Raw genomic sequence first — 26255 nt, forward strand, 5'->3', positions numbered from 1 at the left:
AGCACAAAACAAATTTTTTATAATTAAAACAAGATTACCTTAATATTGTTACCTTTTAACTCAAGAATACTCTACATCCATTCCAGACAAAATGCATTTCTTCCATGTTTTTCGACTTTTTCATTTCATTGTAGATGAAAACCTCTGATGTCACCCATCAGAAGTATCCTGAAATCTAAATCTAATTAATTCCACCAATGCATACTGAGAAAGTGACATCATCCGTGTGACAGGGTGGGAGACACAGGAAACAAAAATTCTTTAATAAGATTAAGCGAGAGGAAATAACGTCTCCTAGCCACTGAACATCTGAATGATTCAGAGGACTAGGTGAAATTGAGCTCTTTGGCATCAACTCAACTGTTTGGAGGAGGAGGAATGCTGTCCATGACTCGAGAACAAGGTCCCCACGTCAAACAGGGAGATGAAAACATTATGTTTGGGGAGGTTTGTCAAGGGGACAGGACAACTGCACCACATCAAAGGGAGGATGGATGGGGCCACGTATCAAATGGCAGGGCATTGAAAATGGCTTGGAGAGGACTTGCAAAGAGGACTGGAAGAAAATCGCCTTGAGATTCGCGCAAACCTTGTGCCAACTACAAGAAATGCCTGACCTCTGTGTTTGGCAACATTTTGCAAAACGTAAACAAATACTTATTTCATTAATTGAAATCCAAATTAATTTATTACTATACATTTTTCTTGATTTTGTTAATATTCTGCTAATATTCTCTCACTGTTCAAATAAACATATTAATAGAGACCAATAATTAGCAGGGGATCAAATGATTATTTCCATAAGTCTTAATTATTAAAAAAACTATACACAACCAGGGACAAAAAGAACAATTTCCACAACATAATTTATTAAAAAAAAATCCCTGCCAGCAATGAATCACTGTCGCACATAAGTTACATATTTTAATAGTTTCACATTTGTATTGTTTAATTTAAGTCAACATTGCAGTTAGTGATGCCCACCCTTCTAAAAAGGGGGGGGGGGGGAGAAACACACAATTGTATTATACAAAATGCAATCCAATTTTCACACAGTGAATTCTTTTACAAAGAAAAAAAAAAAGGTAAACCAGCTACATCCACATTGGAGAAATATAAATCTAAACATTCCTTAATGGAGTATAATAGGAAACAAAACACATTTATTTGTATAGAAGTTAAATGTGTACCTTAATTTAAGCACATTTTCACAAAACACTTTGGGAGTAAATATTACATTTATCCCAATGTTAGGAATTAAGTAAAAAAACAAAAAAAAAAACAAAAAAAAAAAAACACAAGAACAAACAGCCCTGGATTTATTATAAATTAACAGGCGTGAGGTGCAAGCAACAAGCATGTCTGGCGTGAACGGTCTCTCATTCGCGCCACATGAAAAACACACACTTCCTCTCGTCTACTAACTCTACCTCAAAAATATATATAAAAACACGCATCGCCTGGTCTCCACCTACACGACAAAATTCACACTGTGTCTCAGCTCTTGCTCCTCCAGGTACAAAGCAGAGCAACAATGCAATTCCTAACTATGTTTGGACGAGGCTGAGCAATTCCCTGCACTGCTGACTAACCGAAAGATTTGTGCCGTCCTATTAAAAAAAAAGAAAGCGGAACGCACAAACAGATACATTTGTCCATATAATAAAACATCATAAATAAAACATTATTACCTCATTACAAATTCCAGTAGATAATCCAGTTCCCTTTAGATTTTTAATTTTACTATTATTATTTTAAAATAACCCGACTCAGTGTCTGACCACAGGAAGAGACCCTGCTGTTCGCACATTTAAGGTTGCTTGGCAACAACTTGCTTTAAGAAAAGAATTACAATCCTTTAAAAAAAAACAAAAAAAAAACGCGCAGTTGGATTTCAGGTTCCAGCTCAGGTTAACACTCATGGTAATATCACCTTATAAAAACACACACACACACACACACACATCTACACAGAGTACATTTCTGCATCACTGTGGGTGTCCTAAGCCTTCCCACCTGAGGGAAAAAGTCAAGTTCCTATAAGAATAATAAAAATCATGTGAACTTTGTGCTTTTTTGCAAAAAAACAACTTTAGTAATAAGTAAACGTTACATAAATAATTCAATAGAAGTCATTTAAATGCCAGTCAAGTCACCATTCAAAATCCCCCCCCAAAAAAATTTAAACCACTGCAAATCCTGCCTTAGATTGGAACTATCTGTACTTTATGTGGACTGATAGACATGAATGGCTGTGTAAACAGGGAGAAATGCTGATTGATGCTGAACTCTGATTCTCTACAGCAGCAATATGCGCACTCGCCAGATGAAAGGCACATCAGAACCTGGGTCAACATGCGGAGACATGAAGGCTGCTGGTAAATATGCATGAAATCAGAATGAAGCTCAAGAGTTTTCCTCATGCAGGACAAAAGACCACATACAAAATCAACCACGCTGTCAGCAAATGCTTCACAGTACACACAAACCACACAAAACACAAAGAAACGTGAGTCAAAGTACAGTACAGAAAAATTACTGATGATCTGTTCTCAAACCTATCAAAATCTCCCAGAATACATGCAAAGGGGAATCATGGTCACCCATTCACACACCGCCACACCATTGATTTTTTTTATCAAATTAGTACAGAGCAATGACAGTGTCTCTAATACAAGAAATCGGTAATCAATTCACCCTAGTTAGAATAAATATGTTTGGGCACAAGAAGCCTTGAAAGACTTTTTACTGCTCAAGTCTGTGAGCAGTTACAATGCAAAGCATAATTGCTAAGCAACAAGGATAAAAATGATAATCAGATTAACTTCAGCCCTGTCTGCAATCAGTTTTTACTTAATTCACATTTCAAGTCACAGACTTTGTAACCCAGAAAGCACTGAATCCGTTTCTGATAAACTAAGATGTTTAGAGGCAGTTTCTTAGGAAACCGTAAAAGTACTGTAATATTCAAACACAGCTGTCCAAGAAAACACTGCCTTTCTGTACAATTAAAGAGAAAACCCTGATGATTATGGTAACCATAGCTGTAACACAACTCTGGTTACAAACAGCACAGTGACAGAATGACAATCTGGCTCTGCAAGCAAAACAAAATGGAAACATGAGGCACAGCCGTGTGACAACTTTCACATTTCCACCCAGCAAGATTCAGCACATCGAACACAAAGAGTGCTGTGGCCAAAGCACGGAATGAAGGCAGAAAGCTAACAGTCTAGGTAAATCATATTGCTGTGAGTTATATCCTGCTGAAGTGTTCCTCACATGAGTAAAACAGTCTCAGAAGACAACTTCCAGCCATCAGCGGGATTCAGAAATCCACTGCAGAGCCGCATCCTGCGTCACCATTACGAGCCTCTAAAGGAAACGAGTAAAGGCAACTTAAAAATAAAACGGAAGGATATATTGACCTGAGGAAGTGAAGTGGTGATCGCAGGCTGCCCAGGTAGTGTGGTGAAAGAGGACAGAGAGAACCTCAGGTGCCACTATAAGCTAAAAACAATAAATCCATGTGAATATTACTATTTTATTCTATTCTTCATTCATAAAACAGAATGCATTCCTAAATACTGTAAGAAATGAATATCTCCATCCTCAGGATGAAATGTTAGCACATCCTCAGGACCGGTTGATACACGTGAGAACAGCACAGGTTTAGAAACAAATTTAAGCTACATTTACTGTGAGGCGACCTGGTTCTCTCCTCCTGTGACGATACCTGACCACCCTTCACACTTGCGGGGTGGCCGAGCGTCTCTGCATTCTAAAACTAGGGGTCAAAAGTCTTTTCTCAGGAGGTCAAAATCACAAATCAGACCAACCCACATGTTCTACTATAAATGTTGAATGAGGGTTCAAAAGGCCCTGATCTGTTTCACAAAAATATCTCCGCAGCACATTCCAGTAAGTAAGAAAATGCTGGGGCAGTGGTGGATTCTAAATCAACACGAACAACAGGAAAATACCCAGCTGCGGTTTCAGAGACAACCCACTACGTGGAACCAGAGAGCAGCATGCAAAAGGCCCTATCGATCATGAGGAATAGCCGATGCACAGGGAAGTAAATCCGTTAGAAACACGCTGTGATGCAAGCCTGGATGATATTTGCATTGTCCTGTCGCATGGGGAACTCAGTGCCACTTTAAGGTTTGTAAAAGCAATTACAGTGATTATATTGCAAGTAGAGAGCTGACTTGCATCTCCCCGGCTCTCACTATTCACCATCAAGATGGTTGGGCTTTAATGCAACAGTCAAAATGTACATAAACATCCACATCTTAAAACAACCAAATTGCTTTAAGTATATGGTCCATGCCATGGTGACTAAGAACAGGACTAAATGTTATTATCATTTTTGTTTTGAGTAAAACGCTTATTCACAGAACAAAAAGCATAACGGCAGATGCTGCTTAGTCTTAAGAATGAAATTAAAGGTAAAAGAAATAAGTCAGTGTTCTCCCAACCTTCTTCATTCTGCTGACTGAAAAGTAAAGTCTGACTGCAGATGAACGTGGGTGGGGTGCAGGCTGGTTAATAACACACTGAGATCATTGAGGCACTGTGTGTTGGTGGTGTTGTGGCAGTGCCCATGGGGACAGACAGAATAAGGGAGATCTGAGGCAGAGAGATGGGTGTAGACAGGCGTATGTTCAGAGCAGGGGAGGACCAGGCCATTCTTTGAGCAAGTTGAGGCTGAGAGAAGAGATCTTGCTTTTCGGAGGAGACAGGCTGGAGGTGGCAATGCAGTCTTGCACCACACCAATGGAGCCATTTGCTGTGGATCAGAAGAGAACAAACTGACATTTCTAATATTATTCGGTTAATGGGACATGGAGGAAACAAAAAACCTCTCAAAAGTGTGAAACTAGTCTTTGCCTTCTTTTGACTATACAATGTTAACTGAATGAGCTAAGTTGAATAAAATTCACTTGCAATATACCTGTATCACTTAAAATTATACACTAATGCTGCATTAATGATGTATAGTATAGAGTATGTAATTACTTTTATTTACTGATACCTTGTCTGTTTCTGGAGTCGTTATCTCTGGGGGTCTTCTTTCCTGAGGGGCCCGGAGAGTTCCTCCTGCTGCATGGTGTGCTCTGCCAGCCCGTTCTTTCTTTCCTTCTGATGATACTTCCCGTCTTGGGTTGCATGACTCTCCTGTGGAACAAAGACTTTTCAGTATCACCATTCGATTTACATATAATAACAAAGCATACTCTTAGAATAGCTATACTGAACATACATGAAAAACCCACTGGAAAACACTGATCAGCTGCAATTTTGTTAACAATGAGACATTTATCAAAAATTGATTTACCTAACCCATTTATTGCATAGACTCCATAGAAAATCATCCACTCTTATCCTATTGTTCTCTGAGCAGCAGTACAATATTCTTTGTTGGAGATTTCCAATAACCAAATGTCCTCACCAATGAGATCGCAAGGGTTCTCTTACTGATCTCCTGATCTACTTGGTGTAGCTCTAGGCTCAGCTGTTCTCTGGAAAGGCTCCCAGAAGACCAGTCAGCAGAGCCAAGTAGGCTGGTCCTATGGCCAGTCTCTCTCTGCAGCAGTGTGATCCTTCCTGCGTTCTGGGAGATGTAAAATACAAGATTTACAACCAGAGTATTTTGACATTGTGGCTTAAAATGGTATTATCTGACCACTTTTATTTCATAAAAGTCATGCTCAAGGAGAACAAACCTCCACGGAGCGCGGCTGGGTCTGCTGGTCACACCCTCCACACGGGTACTCCGCTTATGGGGAAAAGGCACAAGAAGGTTTGATACTGCATATGAAACATCAAACACTCGTTGATTTGGAGATGCGTATCATCTCGGTGACAGTGTGTGCTTTCCACCAGTCATTCCCGGCTTACCTGCTGCCTCCATGTGGTTTAAAGGGGCTTGTTGTGAGGTTGGTAAGGATGACAAAATGCCGTTAGTCTGGTAGCCTGCTCTGGGTGCACGAGAGATGGCCCCGTAGCGTGACACTGTGGGCAGGGTGCCGAAGGGGATGATGGGGTCATCATCTTTGGCCTCTGCTGATCTGTGTGGCTGCTCAACACTTGACTCACTTAGGACCATACGGTCCACATTCTGTCCACAGAGAATAAGGGAACAATATAGCACAACTGAAGAAGTTTCTTTACTCTCTTTAGTTAAATTAGGGGGATATTTGATTAAAAAGTACTTTGCTCTGAAGAGGCCAAACAACCTCCGTTTAAACAGAGATGACCTGTTGTCTCTGTATTACTGGGTCAGGGAGGAAGAGTAACATTTACTCAACATGTGGGCCTCTCACAGCAAAGGCTATGTTCACACAGACTAGTTCCCTGCAGGTTTTCATTTTTCTTACTGACCCTTTACTAAACTACTGCTTACAGAAGGTAGTCCAAAAGCACCACCCTGCTGCATCTTAATGAAGTACAAATTCATCTATGTTAGCAGATGCCTCACCATCGTTTCCATGGAGCCGGGGGCCATGCGTTCTTTTAAATGCATATCTTTTCTGCTGATGTAAGAGCTGATGGTATGTGATGACCAGGGTGAGTAGTGGGACGCTCCATCTGGTTCTCGGAACCTGAACGCCTGCAAGTCCTCTTCCTTATACTGTTATAAACACAGAGACAGGGCAAAGGTCAGAAAGTACACAATCAAAAGTACATACCACAAATACAAAGCTAGTTTTTGTTAATGATGTAACTGTAGACCCCAAACATAGAAACCAAAGCCAATGTAACTCATTGCTCTAGGAAAAGGCAAAGAAAAGTGTTTGCCTAGAGATTAGTAATTTCCAGTGACCATAGGAAGCCTATAGAACACAAATTGCCTAGCATAAAAAAACGACTATCAAGCCATGACGCCACAGGTAGTTAATCTCAATTAATACCTTCTGAGCAAAACAGTTAAACAGATTCTGTGGTAGAACTGAAAAGGAATAATCAGTGCCAATTTTAATGACTTTGAACACCTATACAATAAAAGCATGCTAAAAATGCAACCTGAACTGACTGTGATCCATAACAAAAAGCTGAAACCTATGGCTGTCATATAAGGAACAATTGATGAGCATGTAGTGTTTATGCGTTACCTCCTGAGGGTAATTTGAGTTGAATGTGTGAGAAAGTGGGGAGGCGGTGAAGGAAAGGGGAGAGGGGACTATCTGTCTCTCCTTCAGCTGGTCCATGATCTCCTGGCGTCTTCTTAGAAGGTTGTTCAGGCTGTGCTGTGGTCGACTGTAGGGGTCCTGGACTGAGGCCTAAACAAGGACAATCTTGGTCATTCAAGGGGGACAATCCTGACTATTTGGTTTTTGTGATTCATTCATATTCATTTTTCCTTGTATCATCTAGAACAAAGACATTTATGTTATCAGGCATAAGTTATTCTCTAGTTGGTGATAATGTAAGTCTTTCTGTGCTTTTGTAATCAATTTATACATCATTAGACCATTAGTCAGAGTGCTTTTAGTGTTTCAGAGTTTTTCCTGTACCCTGTTATTTCCCTTAATGTTCCCAGACTGATGGGTGGAAGGGTAATAGGTGTCTGCTGGGTATTCAGCACCTACTGAAGGCTGATGTTTGGGTGGAATGGCACCGGACTCACCCTCACTAGTTCAACCCCTGATGGGTATGACAGGTGGCGGGAGGAGCTATGGAATTGGGTGTCCAGATGGGGTCCTGCTGGTGGTGGAGCAGGGTACTGCCGCTCATATGTGCTGGAGTAGGGGTCCTGATATGGGGCCAGGCCAGGATCACCAGGGTTACAGAGGTACTGAGCGTGGTAGGGGTATGGATTACCTAATTCAGGAAACAACCAATTTTTTTTATTAAAAACATATAAAACCAACAATGCTGTCAGTGTTTTTTAAAGTGCTACTAGTGAATAGAGGAGCTCACTTGGAGGACACTGGGAGGGGTCATATGGGCAGGCAGCTGCCCGTGGTCTTGACTCAGGATAGAGCAGCTCAGACTGTTGAGTAGGATACACTCGAGGCACTCTGGGAACCATGGGTGTGTGCTTCTGTACAGACAAGCCCTCCAATGGCATCCTGGGACGTACAGACATGACTGTTGTAAAAAAAGATTGTACTACGCAGGGTTTTGTCATCCTGAAAGTAACCTTATAATAAGCAATAAGATACATTCTTATCTCCTCTTCTGTTAATAAAATTAATATTAGTCATCACTGTACTCACACATCTGGTGGTGATCCAGGAGCGCTCTGGCTGACAGACTCCAACTTAGCCATGCTGCGTCCAGATGGGTTATAAGCTGAGCTGGTGCCACGGGAAAGAAGCTCGTTGAGGGCAGACCCTGAACCAGGTTCCAACAGGACATTTGCCAAGGATGATGGCTTTTGGAAGACTCCATCCTTGGACAGCAGCCCGTTAGGGCACGGGTGTCCCACTTCATTCAGCTGCGTCAAGGACTGGCTGAGAGGCCTTCGCACAGTGAGGCGCTTGTTCATCTTGCGGTACCTACACAAATGAGAACACTAGGAGTAACTGTCCAAAGAAAGTCATGTCCACCCAAGGCTTTATGTTAAACAAAAACCTAGGACTCACTTTTCCAGCTCCTCCTGAGAGTGAGCAAAAGTGCAGCTGGCGCCACGAGGGCAGCCTCCTTTCTGCTTCATGTCACGGCACATGTGGGTCTTATACTTGCTGTGCTGGGGAAGCTGGAGGCACACATATGAAAATTATTCTAAAATCAATAAACAGAAATGTTTAGACAGACACAAGAATACCAAACAAGTTTAGACACCTGCTGGGGGTCAGTCCCCTTCTTGCTGTGTGCCTGAATAAAGTCCACCAGGCCATGCACCACAATGTTCACTGCCTCCAGGCCTCCGGCCAGCTGTTCCCAGGTGGGTGGGGATGCATCTGCAATGGGAAAAAGGATCACTTGTGAATAATTTTATACCTGAAATCCACCTTTTAAGGAAAAAAGTGTGCATTTTTTGGAAACAATCTTGTTTTTTACTTCTTATATTTACATGATAATAGCATTGTTTAATTATGAGTGTGACTAACCAGGGCTTGGATCAATGTTAGCCAACAGCTCTAGGTGTGGTCTGAGACGGTTCAGGTTGGCTGGGTCTCCAGTCCTCTGAAGGGCAATGGTGAGCTCCTGCACACTCTGTGCAAACGAAGCTGGCGTCTGCAACTAACAAACACACAAACACCTGCATAACTACACATGCTCCAGAAATAACATAAAAATTGAAAGTAAAGTGATTGTCACATGTGATACACAGCAGCACAGCACACGGTGCACACAGTGAAATTTGTCCTCTGCATTTAACCCATCACCCTGAGTGAGCAGTAGGCAGCCATGACCGGCGCCCGGGGAGCAGTGTGTGGGGACGGTGCTTTGCTCAGTGGCACCTCAGAGGCACCTTGGCGGGTCGGGATTCGAACCGGCAACCTTCTGAACAAAGCAACACACATTCACCTTGTTGGTATTGGGTCTCACATGACCAATTTTATCATTTATAAAATATAATAACATATGTTATAGATTGTAATCTATGTTAAATTCAAATTCACTGGGAAAAAGACTTTATAGTCATGGCCAAAAATTTTGAAAATGATACAAACACTGGTTTTCACAAAGTTTGCTGCTTCCGTTTTTTATGGCAATTTGCATATACTCCAGAATGTTATGAAGAGGGATCAGATTAATTGCAAAGTCCCTCTTTACCATAAAAATTTACTTAAGCTTCAGGGTGCCCAAGAAAGTCCAGCAAGTGCCAGGACCGTCTCCTAAAGATGATTCAGCTGCGGGATCGGGGTGCCACCAGTGCAGAGCTTGCTCAGGAATGACAGCGGGTAGGTGTGAGGGCATCTGCATGCAGAGTGAGGCTAAGGCTTTTGGAGGATGGCCTGGTGTCAGGAAGGGACTGCTGAGGACTGGGGTAAAGTCATTTTGTCTGCTGAAGCCTCTTTCTGATTGTTTGGGGAATCTGGAAAAATTATTGTCCGCAGAAAAAAAGGTGACACTACCATCAGTCCTGTCAGGTGACAACAGTAAAGCATCCTGAGACCATTCCTGTGTGGGGCTGCTTCTCATCCAAGAGAGTGGGCTCAAACTCTGACAAACTCCAAGGTCTGATTATGAAGGAATGGATTGCCATCAGTCAGGATTTGTCCCAGAAGTTGATTGACAGCATGCTAGGGCGAATTGCAGAGGTCTTGGAAAAAAGGGCCAACACTGCAAATATTGACCTTGTAATTAAACTTGTAATTATACTGACAAAAACACTGAAGCAGAAAATGTTCTTAAAACATTTGGCCACAACTGTGGAACGAAATCAAAAACCAGCATTGGCTGTGTGTTCAAATGAAGAACACGCAGTATCTTGTACACAACTAGAGCAGTGGTGGCCTGGTGGTTAAGGAAGCACACTCAAAACTGAAAGGCTTCAGGTTCAAAATGGGTTAAATGCAGAGGAAATATTTTGTTGTGTGCACCGTGTGCTGTGCTCTGCTGTGTATCACAATGACAATAATAATCACTGTGATACAAAGTAACATAATATTCTACTATATAATAAGGTATAATATTGAAGTTCTACCTTGTCAATGATGGACTGCATGTGGGACTTGTGAGACTGATCCCCATACAGAAGAGATGACCACTGGTCAGGGGCAATGCGTAGGCCACCCTCCATGGCAATCTGGACGATCTGAGAGTCATGTTCACGGCGCAGAGCCTCATAAGTGCGGAACTCCTCCTTCAGCTGCATCAGCGATGAGTCCTCGTCTCGCTTTGTCACCTTTGAAAGAAATGAGCAACAGCCATTAGCAAAGTGGTGTGGCTGCAGTTGTATTCACAAGTGAAAAGCTTTAACATTCATTAAATTATTTATGGAATATAGCAGACACAGTAACAGGGACAGCCCCAGTGGACCAACTCCAGGTTAAGTGTCTTGCTTAGGGTCTAAACCTGTGATGTGTTTAGTTCATTGGGGAGTGTGTTAGCCACTAGGCTACTACTGCCCTAATGAGACATACCTTGAAGCAAGATGCACGGTAGAGGAGCTGCACCACATGACCAATGCTGGTTTTTGAGGCTTGAGGAAAGCGTGGTTCCAGCCTTTGCACCACAAAAAGCACCAGGACTTTCCGGGACAGTGCTGAGCCATCCTCCAGTGCCAATAAAACCAATTTGAGAGCTTCCTCCTGCATGGCTGCAGGATACAGAGCACATGAGTCTCTCTGGTTTTAAAGAAATGCACCAAAAATCTAACAAAAATGAAATTAAAATGTCCTGGTCTTACCTGGCCCAAGGAACTGGCAGCCCCTTGTGCGCACAGCGGCCCACAAGTTGGAGGAGAGCTGCTGGGGGTTCTGGTGCTGCAGGATGAGCTCAGTAACTGTGCGCTCACCCAGAGAACGGGCTGCCCGCATGGCACGGACCCGGCCTTCCTCCTCCACCAGCTGACAGTGCACCAGTGTCACCAATTTCCTCTGCATGGGCCGGCTCAGCGGGCTCTGGGTGGTGCTGCTGCTCAGCCCCACACCTGACATGGCGACACATAAAACAGCTCAAAGGTCACTCAAACGATCCCAACTTGCTACATCAGAGAATGGGACTGCAACAGGTCAGGTGGTCATGGATGGAAAAAGATGACAAATTAAACATACCAGCCTGGTAAACCCCACAACCACATGACAAACTTATTTAAAGTGTGGTGACGCAGTCACCTGAGGAGCTGATCCTGGCAACTGACACATATCAAAACAGGGCAAAGGCAATGGCCAATCTAAAAGGAACACATACCCCTCTATGCACAGTTAGAATATTTCCACACGTTAACAGCATGACAATATGCTTGTCACCTAAGCACATTTTATTTGTATTAAAGCAGTATCAGGAAATTTGCTTAGAAACTCATCCAAAGTTATCAGCATGTGTCCCACATAAATGTATATATGTAGCCGGAGCTGAAGGTCAGGAATGTCTCACCTCTAATGCTGCTGAGGGGTTTGAGGTAGAGAGCCAGCTCCTCCACGCAGGTGCGCGTGTCTTCATAATGCGTCGCGTCCTCTGCACCAATCAGCAAAGTCAGTGGCTGTTGTTTGGGTACCTGAGCATAGAGAACAGTGTCTGATATCCTATGGGGGAAGCATCTTGCACAGCCGTAAAAAAAAACAACCCTATGAACAGTCTTTAGCGGAACTTCCAAAATAGTGACTAAAGGTTTTACAGTGATACACAGCATAGCACAGCACACAACCAAACGTGTCCTCTGGCAGTCCATTTAACCATCACCCTAACCTTCAACCTTCAGTGGCACCATGACTGCTCGATATTTAAACCCTGCTTCCGTAACAGCTAGGCCACCGCTGCCCACTGATGCTCCAGCTTATGGGTATGGTCAGGACTGAGACTGACCATCATCTATGGCAAAGAGGCTCGCTAAAACAACAACATTCTCAAAAAAATTATGAAACAATGTGGTTCTTTGTTTTGCACTAAACAAAATACGTTTTTGTTGTCCTGCTGAACCCCGGCACATTGTTGAAGTTGAGTAACAGTCATTAAATGTTACTGCATTGTTCTTTTTTTCCATATTGACTCCATAGTTAGACGGATCACCGACATTGGAGCAAATCAAATGAAAGCACACAGTCGTTCAGCACCAGCATTCTATCGGCTGTGCGTTCCAAATGCTGCATGCAAATTTTTCTTGCTGTGAATTTCTGTGAGATGCTGTGAAATCCCGACAAATGTTAAACAGCGACAAGCGTTAAACAGCATCAAGCGAACGCCAGTGAAGCGCCATTCGAATGCAGCTACAAAATTCAGTAAAAATGCATGTCACTCAGAGGGCGTTCATTTCGAATGTCCACGTGGACGAGGCCTGACACAGAAGTCAGAAGAATAAAACTGGAAAAAATGGAATTTCAGGAAAAATAATCCAGAATTTAGGAAAAAACTAAACAAATGTGCCCCAAGGCACATAGTGAACTAAACTAACCATTTTTCAACTTTAGATAGAACATAGATAGAACCATATAATTAATTTTCTTGCATGTTTCATGTTATGTAGTCATGGCAGAGTGGAGAAAAATGAAATCCACCAACTGTGCCAGATCTCCAGGACAGAGGTGTCAGGAGAAGTATGAAGAATATCAGCCATGTTGTCATCTATCTGCACATAATTATCATCCACCCAGCCCTAACTGCCTTCAGGTTTGACAGCAAAATTGCACTGTGCTGAATACCACAGTAAACACTAAGAATGGTGACAAATGACGGGTGACAGCGAAAGCAGTGCATCACAGCAGAGTAATGCATGTGTTAAGACTGTGTGAACGGTGACAGCAAGACAATGTTAATATCATGCTGCAACTGCAAGGTCTGCTCCACATCTATACAGTTCTGATAAATCTATCAGACTAGGTTAAATGCAGAGGACATTTACATTTAAACAATATATGAAGGTATTTTTTTTACATTAGATACATGCTGAGACAATATGACAATAATTCTGTGTTTGTTATACAGCACATTTCTGACATGCACTCCCATGTGAAACCCTGCCCCACCATCTCTGCATCTGCTCTCATGCACCAATATAAAAAGAGTTCTATGAAATCTTTCCTAAATTCTTTATTTACATTTTAATTCTTCCTTAATTTCACATTCTTCCATTTGTAAAAAAAAAAAAGTGCTTCACATTTGAAACAAACATTAAAAACCATATCAAATACATAAACATTGGGGTGACCTGGAATAAAAAAAAAACTTGTGCCCACTCGCATAATGAACTGGAACCATGATAATAAAATCTGCTGATTTGTGTGCTGGAGTGACTGGCTCACGCTAGTTTGCTTATTTTCTCCGTTTCTGCAACGAGTTATTGACTGTAAGTGGTGGTCACATATGTTCTTACAAAAAAGTTGTTTGTCCAGTTCATAAAAAACAATTAAGGTTATTGTTCTGCTCTGAAAAGTTTTTTTTTAAGCACCAAATTTTTGTAATTTTTCTGAGGACATCGTTGCCAACCCTTTTTTAGTTTTGTTAAAAGTACTCTATTATGGAAAAACGTTTTTGCTTTTATTTGGGTCTTAGCGGTCCCCTCTTGCTGATTCTGAAGTCAAGGGACAATGGGGAGAGCAGCCTATAGAAGTTGAGGGGCATTCGCGGAAAGGACGTCATCGACACCATTCACCAACCACAATGTTTGGCGCAGTCATGAAGTCGTGTTGGCGACAGATTTTCACATCCACTCACAGAGCAATTGGAGTACTTTGCATACTTGGAAGCCTTGACAATCGGTGGAGATAATGTTTTAGGGTGGGGGGGAATTCTCTGGGCGGAAAAAGCATGAGAAATGGGAGGTAACCTTTTCCCTTAAGACGACATAATCATATATCAACATTTCTAGTCACTGTAGGACCACAGATAGGCTAGGGGAACTTGTATTAATGTTCAATAATCTCACAAAGTAAAATTTTCATAATAGGGGACCTTTAATAAGTATTATTGTTGGATTTGCATATAGTTGATATAATCTGATGGGGGATTTTTTTAGTCCCCCCCTAGGGGATTGTGACATTATCAGGGTCAGGAGTGTTTGTGAGACCCTAAGATCAGCCTTCAGGTGGGACACCCAGGTTGGACAGGTAGAGGCCTGATAAAGTGCAATCCAGTTACATGACAAAAACAGTTATCCAGAGCACCCCACCCCACCCATATACTGCCTCCGTTGCCACCATGTTCCCCCTTCACTTTCTGCCTGCATCCTCGTATATGCCTGTCTAGAACTGGCCCTGCTTCTTACCCTAAAAATGTGGTAGGGTAGATACAGCAGGTACATGAACTGAGCTGCAACAGACGAGCGACACAAGGCTCTCCCGGTTGTGGTGAATCAGAGGGAGTGAAACAGACAATTAAACTCTTTGAGCACACAAATGTGTTGTTAGACTTTTCCTGTGGAGAAAAAAATCAACATCAGAAGTACACCTCCCACGTTTAGCTCACACTGCCTCAAAGCGCCACTTCTTACAGCAACGTTTTAATACATTTAATTACATCTAATGTGGTTGCCAGCTAACATACATAAAGTTGAGAGCAGATTTCGTATTGAGTGGTGGGCTGCCGGAGCAGGGAGCACCCACACACCTACAGACATCCCCCTAGTGTGAATTTTCATCTGTAATGTCAAAATCCGTTCATATGCTCTCATATACTAAAGGTATAAACTAGATGCTTTTTCAAGAAAAATCATGATTAAAAACGTAGAATTGACTTGTTTTGTTTAATACAACAAAAAGTTTATTGTATATAAGTTTATTGTATATAAGTTTATTTATCACCCATAATTAATCAGAACACGCATGGCTCTGCTGGACTGACAACTGGTTTGGGCAGGCCAACAACCTGTTATCATGTTCATCGAGCTGAGAAAAACACCTAGAAGGCGAGAGAGTTTCCAAAGTACCTTAATAAGGTTCCAAAAACCTAAGGGCGAGGCCTGGTGCACATTGCACAGACATCATTCCAGGGATTACGCATTCAATGACTTCAGAGGCACTTAAAAGTCGGTTTTCCAAACCTTGTGTAAAAGGGATTATTGGTTGTTGTTGAGTGCTGGCCGTATTCAGACTCGGCCACGGCGTCATGGACTCACCTGTCCCCCCACCAGCTGCAGGAGGGCCGTGTTGGCGGGCAGCTGCTCGATGTCGGTGCTGATGGCGGTCTGGTCGAACGGGCAGGCCTTGCGATGGAGCTTGTTCAGGCACATCTTGCAGACGGTGTGGCCGCAGCCTAAGCTGATGGGCCAGCGTGCCGTCTCCTCGAATGTTTGCGTGCAGATGGGGCACAAAAGAAACTCGGTCCATTGTGGCGCTTGCACAGGCATTGTAGAGCACACAGCCTTTCCTCAACCCTCAAAGCCTCTGTGTTTGCTCTTTGTTTTTATCCCTGCAGATTCCACTGGAATCGAGAAAAAAACTCTTCCACGTATCAAAGAGACTCTGGCATGGTGGACGTTCAACACACAGTGTGAAATACATAATCTGAAAGAGAAGACAGACAGGCGGAAATCAGGATTTATCGTGAGATTGAAATGTTGCAGTTCGGACAGTTTGCACTAGATTGACAAAAATCAAAGACAATCTGAACCAAATTGAACAATTATTTAGCGATAAAAAAAAACCAAGTGCTATCTTTCTGACATCTTTCACACCTCGACCTACAGGTTCCTTTATGTATTTATTTTCAGTGTAGGTTGTGAAGCACTCGTCAAGACCAGAGAGATCTGGAACTACATGAACAGTGATGAGTCTGTCAGTATCACATTTCTCCTTCTCAGGAATGGTGTGAAAACAGAGTACCATTACCTCATATCGATAACAGTGAGAACGGACATTTGAATGTTTATTTTCATCTACTGTTCCAAAAAAAAAAAAGTAATAAATAACAAAAAATAAAACAATGCAACATTAATATTTAAAAAAACGATGTTACGTAACTTTGCAGTGTCTGAAGCTCTTTTCATTTGTTATTATATTCCTACTCCGATGCATCCAAAACTTTGGGGTAAACACTACGATTTTAGGCATCGGGAATTCGGTACCAGTACCAGCAGCAAAACATAATACTGGTATCAGGGCATCCCCAGTGAAAATATGAGGAAACCTTATTAAAAAAAAAAAAAGAATAAGGAATAAAAGACTAATATACCATTAATACCCCTGATTTTATTTATTTTTATTGTATTTAATATTAATGAGTCACTCACAATAACTGGCTCATGGCAGCAGGGACCTGATGGTATCCATATGAGAAGGCGTCAGGTACAGAAGACAGTTCATGATGACTAACAATTCCATTTGTTTTCTGCCTTTTACAGTTGCTGCCCGAAGCACTTATCCACATGCAACATTCAAATCAGCGTCTGATGCATTCTGCAGTTTCGACAGGGTGAAACCCTTCCTTGTGTGAACAAGTTAGGCCATGCCCATTGCTATCGTAACGTCAGCAGCAGGGACTATTACCGCTAAAGGGTTTCCCAGGCTCTATAAATAACACCAGCACGGTCATGGTGGATGTATTCCCGGTTAATGACTCAGACACAGAGGAACTGAAAGAAATGACCAAACAAAAAAAACTGGGCATACCAAAGCTAAAATTTATCCATCGCGTAAACTTTTATTCAACAAAATACGAGTTATAGATCACAATTGATACACTAATGATGACTGTGACCATCCCCATAGACCACAAATCCCCATGTGCAGGCCCAAATAGAAAGTGCACATGGCATGGCCGGCTACCTGTACTGATTATGTGCTAGCAAGTTCCAAAGTTTCAGTTGCCTGTGAGAGGATATCTGCATAGATTTGAGTGATGCTAATCACATCCTCCTGATGAGGCCTTTACTGCTCTCCTCTCAGCCGCGGGACATCGGAGCAAATTCTAGAAATGCGTGGATGTACAATCAGACAATGGTACAGATTGCTAATGTGTTGGCTATTGGATGTGGATTTTAATTAGTGGCAATCATAATAACTCGCATTTTAATAACAGGGTTATTAATTCAGTAATTATCTACTTTTGTCTAACAGGAGTATGAACTTTAGTTAATTGCTGCAACAGACATTTGAGCTTTACTGTAGTCTGCAAAACAAGGAAGTGATACTCCCAGAGAGTGGGGTTATAATACACTAAAACCACAAAACTACAGTTAGGTAGTTAGTTGCGGGAATGAACGTTGGGGTGGGGGTGTAAGGTTTCCTACCCCAAATATAAAAAAAAAAAAAAACACCACCAGTGCTGCTGAAACGAATATTCATGCACCTACATACTTTAATAAAGCAGACATTCGCGGTTCTTTGGACTGATTCTAGTCCATCACAATTGTGTCATTCAATTCACTTTATCACAACGTATGATTACGTCAAATGGTTTCCTTTACGTGCTATTTAGTGCACCCAGCGTCGCAGAATAGCGGCAGGGCCTGCAAACAAAGGCGTTTGTGGCGTGGCGGCGGTCAGTTGTCTGTGGCACTCCAAACTGTTCCAACGTTGGTTGCCAGAAAGCTATAACCGTTGCATTAGGTCATCGTTACATTTTCTCCATGCCCTCATGATTTCACAAGTCCTTTCTCGTGCCAACAACGTAACAAAAAATATCCCATCAAAAGGGGTGGCTTGTCGGGCTAGCTGGTTTACTAGCACGCCCGGTGAGTTTCGCTGCTCCTAGCTACCAGAATCAACAGAATCAAACTACAGCAAAGTACCGGTCGCCTAACGCTTAAATGCATTCTTAAATGATAAATATGCCGGTGCAAACAGAGAAGGAACAAGTGAACACCTCACTGTTGTGCTAAATAGGCTAGAAAGCTACGCTCATTAGCACTATTGGCTCTACCGCCTGACCCCGATGTACAGTACTTTAGAGCAGCGAGATAGTTTTATTGGTCCATAATGCAATCCAGGAGAAAAGTGCCAGCATATTAACTAATGTGCATCAATACAGACCTAATTCAACGTGAATGAACCACCAGCCACTTAGCACGTAGCCACGTTAGCACAAGGAATGCTACAAATCCAGCTTTGGTGACAGCTAGCTACATCAAAATAAGCATATGGCAAACATGTATTACCAATCTTTTTCAATATCATTACAAATGAATTGCTTATATTTATATATTTTATGTTGACTGTTATCATCGCTTCCTACTTGGCTAATTAGCAAGCAATTTGGGGCTAGCATTAGCATTATAGTGAACTTAAATTTGAAATTTAGCTCAAGTACATTGTGTTTAAAGTACACAAAATAGCTTAACACTTTTAACAAGAACGTGAAATAGCGAATAGCGATATGGAACCACAGGATGACAGAAAAACTCAACGTAGACGCAGAGCAACACGAAAACCCGCGTTAGAAACGCAACAATAAATATAATTAAAAAATAAAAAAGGACCCTGCTTACAGTTTCAGACTGACTAGGGCCAGTCTTCAGCTGTCCACCAGAAAATATTTCTGTATTCTCCAGGCCGTCATGTCGACCATGTAGACTTCATCTCGAAGAGGACCCCGGCCGATCGAGACCCCAGCATCGCCATCTCCAACAACCAACAGCACCAGGGCGACACAATGGCGACATTCAGCGCTTGCGCGATTCCAGACACCGATTTCCTAAACATTTGTAAACTTTAAATCAAAACACATTTCTGAAGACTGTTTGTTTATTAAAAAGAAAATGACTCATGGTCTTATATCGCATTTAATTGCAAATACTGATTTAACTAATATGAATATCAGTCATATCAGAAAAGATTTAAGGCGCCCCCTGCTGGAGATTCACATTCACTGGATTCTACTAGAAACATAACGAATCGCACAATTGTAAAATGCACTGCGTACATATAAAAGTCAATGAAGCTTTATTTCATAAAATTGTTTCACACATGTACAAAACAGTTAAAACATAAGACAAAGGGCAACACAGAAAACCAAATGCAACAAAAAGGTTTGCATATATAGAAAACTCCCAAGTTTGTGTGAGTATTTGCTCAGTAAGCAAATAAATAATATAGGGGGGAGGGGGGGGGAGAGAGAAACAAACCTTAAAAAAGTTTTGGAAGCTGCCTCAACCTGCTGAGATCTAAAAAGTTCCCAACAGACCCTTGTTCCACAGCAGGTCCAGGAGGACGCCGGTTCTCAGATGTGGAAGAATGACGTTTGGAGGGCTTAATCTTTGCATTGTTCTCTTTGTCACCATGCATGTCAGTAAGCAGCTGCATTTTGGGCCGCAGGTTTCTGAAGAGTTGGCTTTGTGAATCAGGCGTCATCTGAGCAGATTGACCCAGTTTGTTAGAGACATTTTTCAGGATGAATCCAGCCACATTCTCAACATCTTGTCCTGCACTCACATTCCCAGAGTCCTCGAGTTGCGTGGAGCATCCCAGGGCAGAGTAGTGTTGTACAGTCTGCTCTCTCTCCTCTTCCTCATCTTCACTAACTTCTCCTCCTTCAATAAGTCCATATCGTTTCATGTATTTCCGAGTGGCAATTGACATGTTGCTGGGGGACAGTATGCTTAGCCCCACAGAACTCTTCTCCACTGACATCCTGCTGAGGAGCACAGAACTTGGGGAGGGTTTGTTCTCAGCTGACCTACCCAGGGACAACCTAGAGAGCTGTGAGTCGCTAAGGTACTTCAGAGCAATGGCATTTGCCTCCAAACTGAGATCAGCACTGCCTCCAGGGACCCAAAGACTGTCCCCCACAGGATCAGACAGAGCAAGTCTGGGGATCACAGCCTCAGGGTTTATGCGAGCCAGGGTGCTGCACAGAAGAAATAATTTATATTAGAAAAGGGACATTGAGGTATTAATCAAACACACACAAAATTAGAAAAAAAAATTAAAATGAGTGTAAATCAGTTTCTTGAAAAACAAAAATGTACTCCTAATGTACTGGATTGAAAGGGAAATTAATCACTTTTTTTTTTTTTTACCTGGCACTCTCTATAGTGTTGCGTGTGGCTGCATCTTTGGATGCTGCGTGGAGGTCCACACTGACTCCCAGTTGTTGAAGTTGTTTTAGGGTTGCACCTAACACTTGGTCACCATGCCTTGTCTGCTTGACCTTTGAGGAGGGGACAATCTCTTGCTTTGGAGTTTGTAATTTACAGGACTGGGAACCAACGGGACATGAGCTGTGTGTGTCCATGGGTTGTTCCCTCCACTTGTCTTGTGAATTTTCCTGCACACAGTCTAATGTTCCCTGAAGACGATCATTTACTTGACCCTGATAGGGAGATGAAAAACAAATAAGTGAATGCTTTGAGATACTATATCCTTGTTTAAGCATCATTATAGGATTCCTGATACATAATCCAAAGCATTTAAGCTTACCAGTAACTCCTGATAAAACCTTTGGTCTTCCGAATGAGTTTGGCCTTCTCTAGCTGGAGACTGGGGCTGAATGTACATACTAGCACTCTCGCCTAAAACTGGACTCTGAAAGGAACTGGTTCCTGCATCTGGGACTCTACAAAATTTCAGTCCAGAGTAAACATGGGAACTGTTTAATAAAACACACACAAGGGCAATCTGGTTAGAAAAAAAATAAACCTTTGGTTAGGAGTTCTTGTTCGGTTGAAGGATGAGTTTTGGTCCTGGTCCTCTTCAACCTCTTCTCCATTACTTGTGTTGTGGTTTTGGCTGTGCACAGAGCTGGATCTGGAGGGAGGAGACGTCTTGATATCTACACCAGTGGTGGCTTCAGCCTGCCATTCCTCACTACCCCAAAACAGACTAGCTCCTGCAAGACAAAGTTGGGTGTAAGGAGAAGTCCAAATAGCTTTTAATTTCTGGACAATGACACTTGTTGGATGTTGGAAATACTGCACCTGTGCCTACAGCAACACTGACACTTTCCTTCGGTTCAATAGATGTCAGAACAGCAGTGGCAGTTTGTTGGCTAAACCGGTTTGGTTGCTCTGGAGACTCTTGAGCAGGTGGAGGAGATGAGGCTTTTGGGTTTTGAGCTTCTAAGAGTTTCTGAATCTGTTTTTGAAAAGAAAATTCAGTTGGCACAAGCACATTAAAGACATTTTAAATGAATCATTTTAAACTGTTACAAACCTGGGCCTGTAACAACTTGAGTTGCCGATCTTGCTCCACAAGCATTTTGTAGGCATCAGCAGGGAGTATACCAGTCTGCCCTTCTGAAGGTATGCCCAGAAGACCACTACAACCTGGGCGAAGCTGCCAACACTGAGCCTGACAAATAGGTGCTCCTGAGTGCTGCTGCAGCCCTCTGCCGTGTGGAGAGCAAGCTCCATGTGTGGGTGAATAATGCGTGGGTGTGTTTGAATTGCATGTGGGACCCTGGTGTGGAGGTGTGCCACAGCCCATTTGGGGACGAGGAGGAGAAAGGCAACAGTCCCTGTGAGGTACACCATCAGAAGCACAAAATACTCCTACAGTGTTACCAGGAGTTTCATGCATAGGACCTGGGGAAGGGGATTTATTTTGCCAAGAGCTGGGTGGACAGGACTGTACATAGCCATGCTGGTGGGCACAGCAAACACTGGACTTGCCCATCGTGTTCAAAGACGGGTTTGAGCAGGGGGTGCTGTGAAACATTTGTATATGGGAAGGCGCTTGAGTAGATGTTGGACCTGGAAAGCCATTTGGAGTTAAGGCTGGCTGATGTGTAGAGTTTGTAAATGGCTTTAGACATGAAGTCCCAGTCAATGACTTCTGGTAAGGCCCATTTGGAGACAAACCAGTCTTAGGTGAAGAGGAAAATGAAGCAGGTGATCGTTCTTTTGTCTTTGTCCGTACTGAAGGGCCCGATTCCCGGCTCAAACTAGGCAGTGGGGCCTGTTGGCCTGGACTAGGGTGTCCTTTACATGCCCTGACCTGTGACATCCCTGGGATGAGAGGCCTTCTGATAGGAGGGGGTCCACTGTGAGCCACCTGCCCAGGAGGCTTTGAGCCACTGTTTGTCTGAGTGGATGTCTCACCCTCTGCTCTAAACTTCAGCACACTGGGCAATGAAGAATGATGAGTGGTGGCATCACAAGGTCCTGCATTCCTATATTCAACATAGCTGCCATCCATTAACAAAGAGAGCTCTGGTACAGTGGGCTGTACCAAAAGTTTTACCTGAAAAAAAAACAAAAAACAAAGAAAATTAATTTAAAGAGACAAGCGGTGGTACATTGGTACCTGTATTCAATGTAACTAAATTTCCATCTTTCAGGAATGAGCAGAAGCCCCTTGATGTTGATTGATTTCTGCCAACCTGCTCACTGCCAGGGTAAGGATTTGGGGAGGGTCTAGGAGATAGATCTTCATCCTCGACACCCGAGTCATGGTCACTAATAGACAGCTTGTTTCGAGGTGAGGTGGATGCTGCAGTTGTTGTCCTGAGAACAAGAACATTTATCTAAAATATACAGCTACTACATACAGGGGTCATCAGAAAGTTTCCGGTTCGATTCCTGATCTGCAAGGGTGCCACTGAGCAAAGTACCATCCGCACAAACTGCTCCCCAAGTGAGTTAAAAGGAGAGAGCGCATTTCGTTGTATGCACTGTGCTGCAGTGTTTCACAATGACAATCCCTTCACTTATATTAAAAAAAAAAAAAAAAAGCCTAATATGACATATAATGAAATTTAAAACAAATAGTATAATACCTCAAAGCAGACAATGCTTCTTTAAAATGTTCTTTTTCCTTGTTCTGGCTCTCAGTGCTGAGCTCAAATTGCAGAAGCTGTCCCTCAGGCGGTTCCACATTCTGAGCAAATATGATACAGAGTTAGTCCAATTGCATTGAGAGAATTATCATGCCATTTACAGTGGGCAGTTGATCATAACAATGTGTCTATATTTCAAAAACCAGAATAGACCCATTCACACAGACAATGTCTACCCATTACACACACAAAAAGAGGATTTTCAGGGACCTTTCTGCTGATTGAATCAATGCACTGACCTTGTAGATTGTAAGACACTTAGTGCTGGTAAGCAGCTGGAAGTTCACCTCTGGCTGCCCGCTGCTCAGCTGACATTCATAAAACTCTGGTTCTCTGTGGGTCAGTGAGTATAAAACCACCAGAAATGCACCACCCTCTGACATCACCCTGCAAGGACATCCAATAATTCCTTACAAATGAAACTATTATTTCCTGTTCAAAATGTTTCAGCATAACTACTTAACCCATAAATGAGAGTACAAAGAAAAATGCCAACCATTCTGCAGCAAAAGAGATCAACAGATGGGGGAGGAACTTACCGGTCCTGGAGGGAGGAGCTATGCAGGTACCTGAGACACCACGCCCACACCTGGGGATTATGAATGTGTGTGACTCCACACAGCCATCTGTCACCCATAAGAACAATCAAATCATCAAAACAAATAAAAATCAGGGTTGGCTGTGCACAAATGATGCACATGAATATGAAAAACAAAATCAGTCCACTCACACTCCTACAAGAGGCAAGGTGTAAATCTTGGGGTCTGACTCTAGCATGAGAAGTAACTTGCGGGTTTGGTCCATAGTTAGATATCTATATAAAAATTAAATCCAGAAAATAAAGATTTAACAACGCATTAATATTTTAATAAAACCAACTACATATACATAGACAAAAATAATTAAATCCCTTGTAGTGATGTAATAATGAGATTTACCCTCTCTTTTGTCTGTCACCACTCACACACTGAGCCACTGGCCCACTGAGATTACGGACCAGGGCAGTGGGGATAATGGGAACAGCTCTAATTGGGACCGCTTCCAGCACGCTGCCCGGAGCAACTGCTGCCCAGTGAAGGCTGAACTGCAAACGGTCCATTTGCTCAGCACAGCGGAGGCGTCCTTGCAGCATCAGAAGCTTCGCCAGCTCGAGGGTTTCTCTACTGCTGCAGCAGTGCTGAAGCATCTACACAGACAAAAACCAGCGTTAGTCTAAAATGAACATAGTTCCAAGTATAAAACGCACAGCTTCCTCTCTCTGAGAACAAGGCCACACCAGCTGCCACTGACAGTTAGACTAAAGGTTGATAATGAGCATTTTCTAGCCTGTCACCATGGAAACAAAACAGTGCTCTACAAATGCCCAGACAACACAATTAAAATACAAAGCTTAAAAATAACATGCCTTGATAGAAGCACTGAAGTCATTTGCCGAGTGCACTAGAGTGTCTGCAAACACCGGTTCCACCACGCAGGGCACCACAACATCCCCTGGCAGTACAGCCATGGGTGTCTTAGCAGCAGAGCCAGACTGCTCTCTGCCTGGGTCAAAGCGATCCAGCGTAAGAGTCACACCCTCTTCATCTAGGAAGACAATGGACACCAAAACACAAAAAGCGACATCATTGATGTCCAAACACACGGTAATAAGTACAAAGTTGTTTTTACCCACCAGCATCCACGGTAAGAGTCCCAAGGAAGAAACAAGGCATCTGGGGTTTATTACACTGCCTTGCATGACGGTGAGCCAACCGTAATGCCTTTTCCAGCAAACGCAATCTGGGGTTTCTGTAGAACAAAAGGGGCCACAAGAGTTCAACACACTAGTTTCTGAAAACATAACTTACACAAAAAATTATTATATGCATCACCTATAATAGAACAGGTGCAAACTGAGGACATCTCCAGTGCGAGTTGGGTCCCAGAGAGCCACTCTGGACTTTGGAAAGGTCAGGGCTGAAGCAGCACTTTCTGATCTAAAGTACAAAAAATATTTTATATATATATATATATATATATATATGTGCCAGTTCAGCTTCTGAACAAAACATTTGTGAAAAGGTTGATATGATAAAAGGAGCATAAGCCACTTTACCTGTTAACTAAAACAGTCTCTGGTCTGTACACACAGTCCAGGACATGGGAGGGCAAGCTTCTCAAATTCACCTGAACACTCATCTCTGCAGGCTGGAAAAACGTCGCTGCAATTATTCAGTTTGAATCGATAGTGTCACAATTAGTCTAATCGACTTTTTAAAAAGAAATGTGAATTGGTGATCGTTTAAAATCCACAACTACACATGCTATTTAAAAAAAAAAAAAAAAAAAAAAAAACCTCAGACATGAATATTGGTGCAGTTGCCCACAGCGGGGGAAAATGTGCAGCCACGAAACGGAGTTGAGAGAAGTAAAACAGTAACAATAAAACGGATACCTGTAAAGTTTAGTGTAAACGCAGCTGTGAGAAACGTTAGTTCCCTGGGCGGCTAGGCTAATGCCTTCCCGTTCGGATGGACGCCTACTCCGCCCAGACAGCGCAAATGTGAAGGAAATGCCCGGTCACCTTCTCCTTATCGCGCCGAGCGGTAACCAACGCGCCAAACAAAAGCCCACCTACGACAGAGTACAATTTCACCCAGTAGCCATGAAAACTGCATGTTTTCTAGTCTCGCCTCAAACGTACATTTATTTATGGCGCTGTTTCCAAGTCCCAATGGCGGGACAAGAGCCATAGCCAATAGAAGCCCGCGCTTTTTAACCAATCAGAAGTACTCATGATTACTTGTCGGCCAATAGGCAACCGTGTTGTTAGACTGTGCGAGCAGCCGCCCTGCGAGGCTGGACCGCGGTTTCCAATATGTCTTGATTTGTTTAATCTACACGCATATGCCCTTTGACCAAAACGATGGCTTGAAAATTCGAAATAAAACCTTAAGCTGTCAAAGAAGGTTCAGTTCGATGCCAGACACGCAGGTTATGTGTTCTGC

At 42.7% G+C, this 26255-nt stretch overlaps 2 protein-coding genes across 4 annotated transcripts; both read right to left on the reverse strand.

Annotated features, from left to right (window-relative positions):
* Positions 1-847: 847 nt before the first annotated feature.
* Positions 848-19162, reverse strand: LOC114802058 (roquin-1-like). Of its 3 annotated transcripts, none has more exons than XM_029000682.1 (19): positions 18983-19162; positions 15674-16061; positions 12001-12121; positions 11312-11554; positions 11046-11221; positions 10607-10807; positions 9063-9195; positions 8794-8912; positions 8595-8707; positions 8226-8507; positions 7927-8078; positions 7634-7827; positions 7119-7286; positions 6485-6637; positions 5905-6124; positions 5730-5782; positions 5456-5617; positions 5039-5181; positions 848-4792 (listed from the first exon to the last, which is right to left on the reverse strand). In XM_029000682.1, exons 2-18 carry the CDS (start codon positions 15902-15904, stop codon positions 5059-5061), a joined length of 2844 nt encoding a protein of 947 aa, XP_028856515.1. In that variant the 5' UTR covers positions 15905-16061; positions 18983-19162; the 3' UTR covers positions 848-4792; positions 5039-5058. The 3 variants fall into 3 exon arrangements, with proteins under 3 accessions (XP_028856515.1, XP_028856517.1, XP_028856516.1); XM_029000684.1 differs by having other exon boundaries at positions 5023-5181; XM_029000683.1 differs by lacking the exon at positions 18983-19162 and adding an exon at positions 16787-16941.
* A 433-nt stretch (positions 19163-19595) lies between these two features.
* Positions 19596-25964, reverse strand: stil (STIL centriolar assembly protein). Its single transcript, XM_029000884.1, has 17 exons — positions 25703-25964; positions 25364-25455; positions 25140-25244; positions 24941-25056; positions 24674-24852; positions 24207-24454; positions 23999-24082; positions 23808-23894; positions 23508-23655; positions 23209-23309; positions 22813-22936; positions 21645-22673; positions 21410-21566; positions 21132-21321; positions 20913-21048; positions 20513-20805; positions 19596-20340 (listed from the first exon to the last, which is right to left on the reverse strand). The coding sequence occupies exons 2-17, from the start codon at positions 25444-25446 to the stop codon at positions 19620-19622; spliced, it is 3801 nt and encodes a 1266-aa protein (XP_028856717.1). The 5' UTR covers positions 25447-25455; positions 25703-25964; the 3' UTR covers positions 19596-19619.
* Positions 25965-26255: the final 291 nt, after the last annotated feature.

Source organism: Denticeps clupeoides, chromosome 13 (genome assembly GCF_900700375.1).
Source record: "Denticeps clupeoides chromosome 13, fDenClu1.1, whole genome shotgun sequence".
In the NCBI taxonomy this organism is placed as follows: domain Eukaryota; kingdom Metazoa; phylum Chordata; class Actinopteri; order Clupeiformes; family Denticipitidae; genus Denticeps; species Denticeps clupeoides.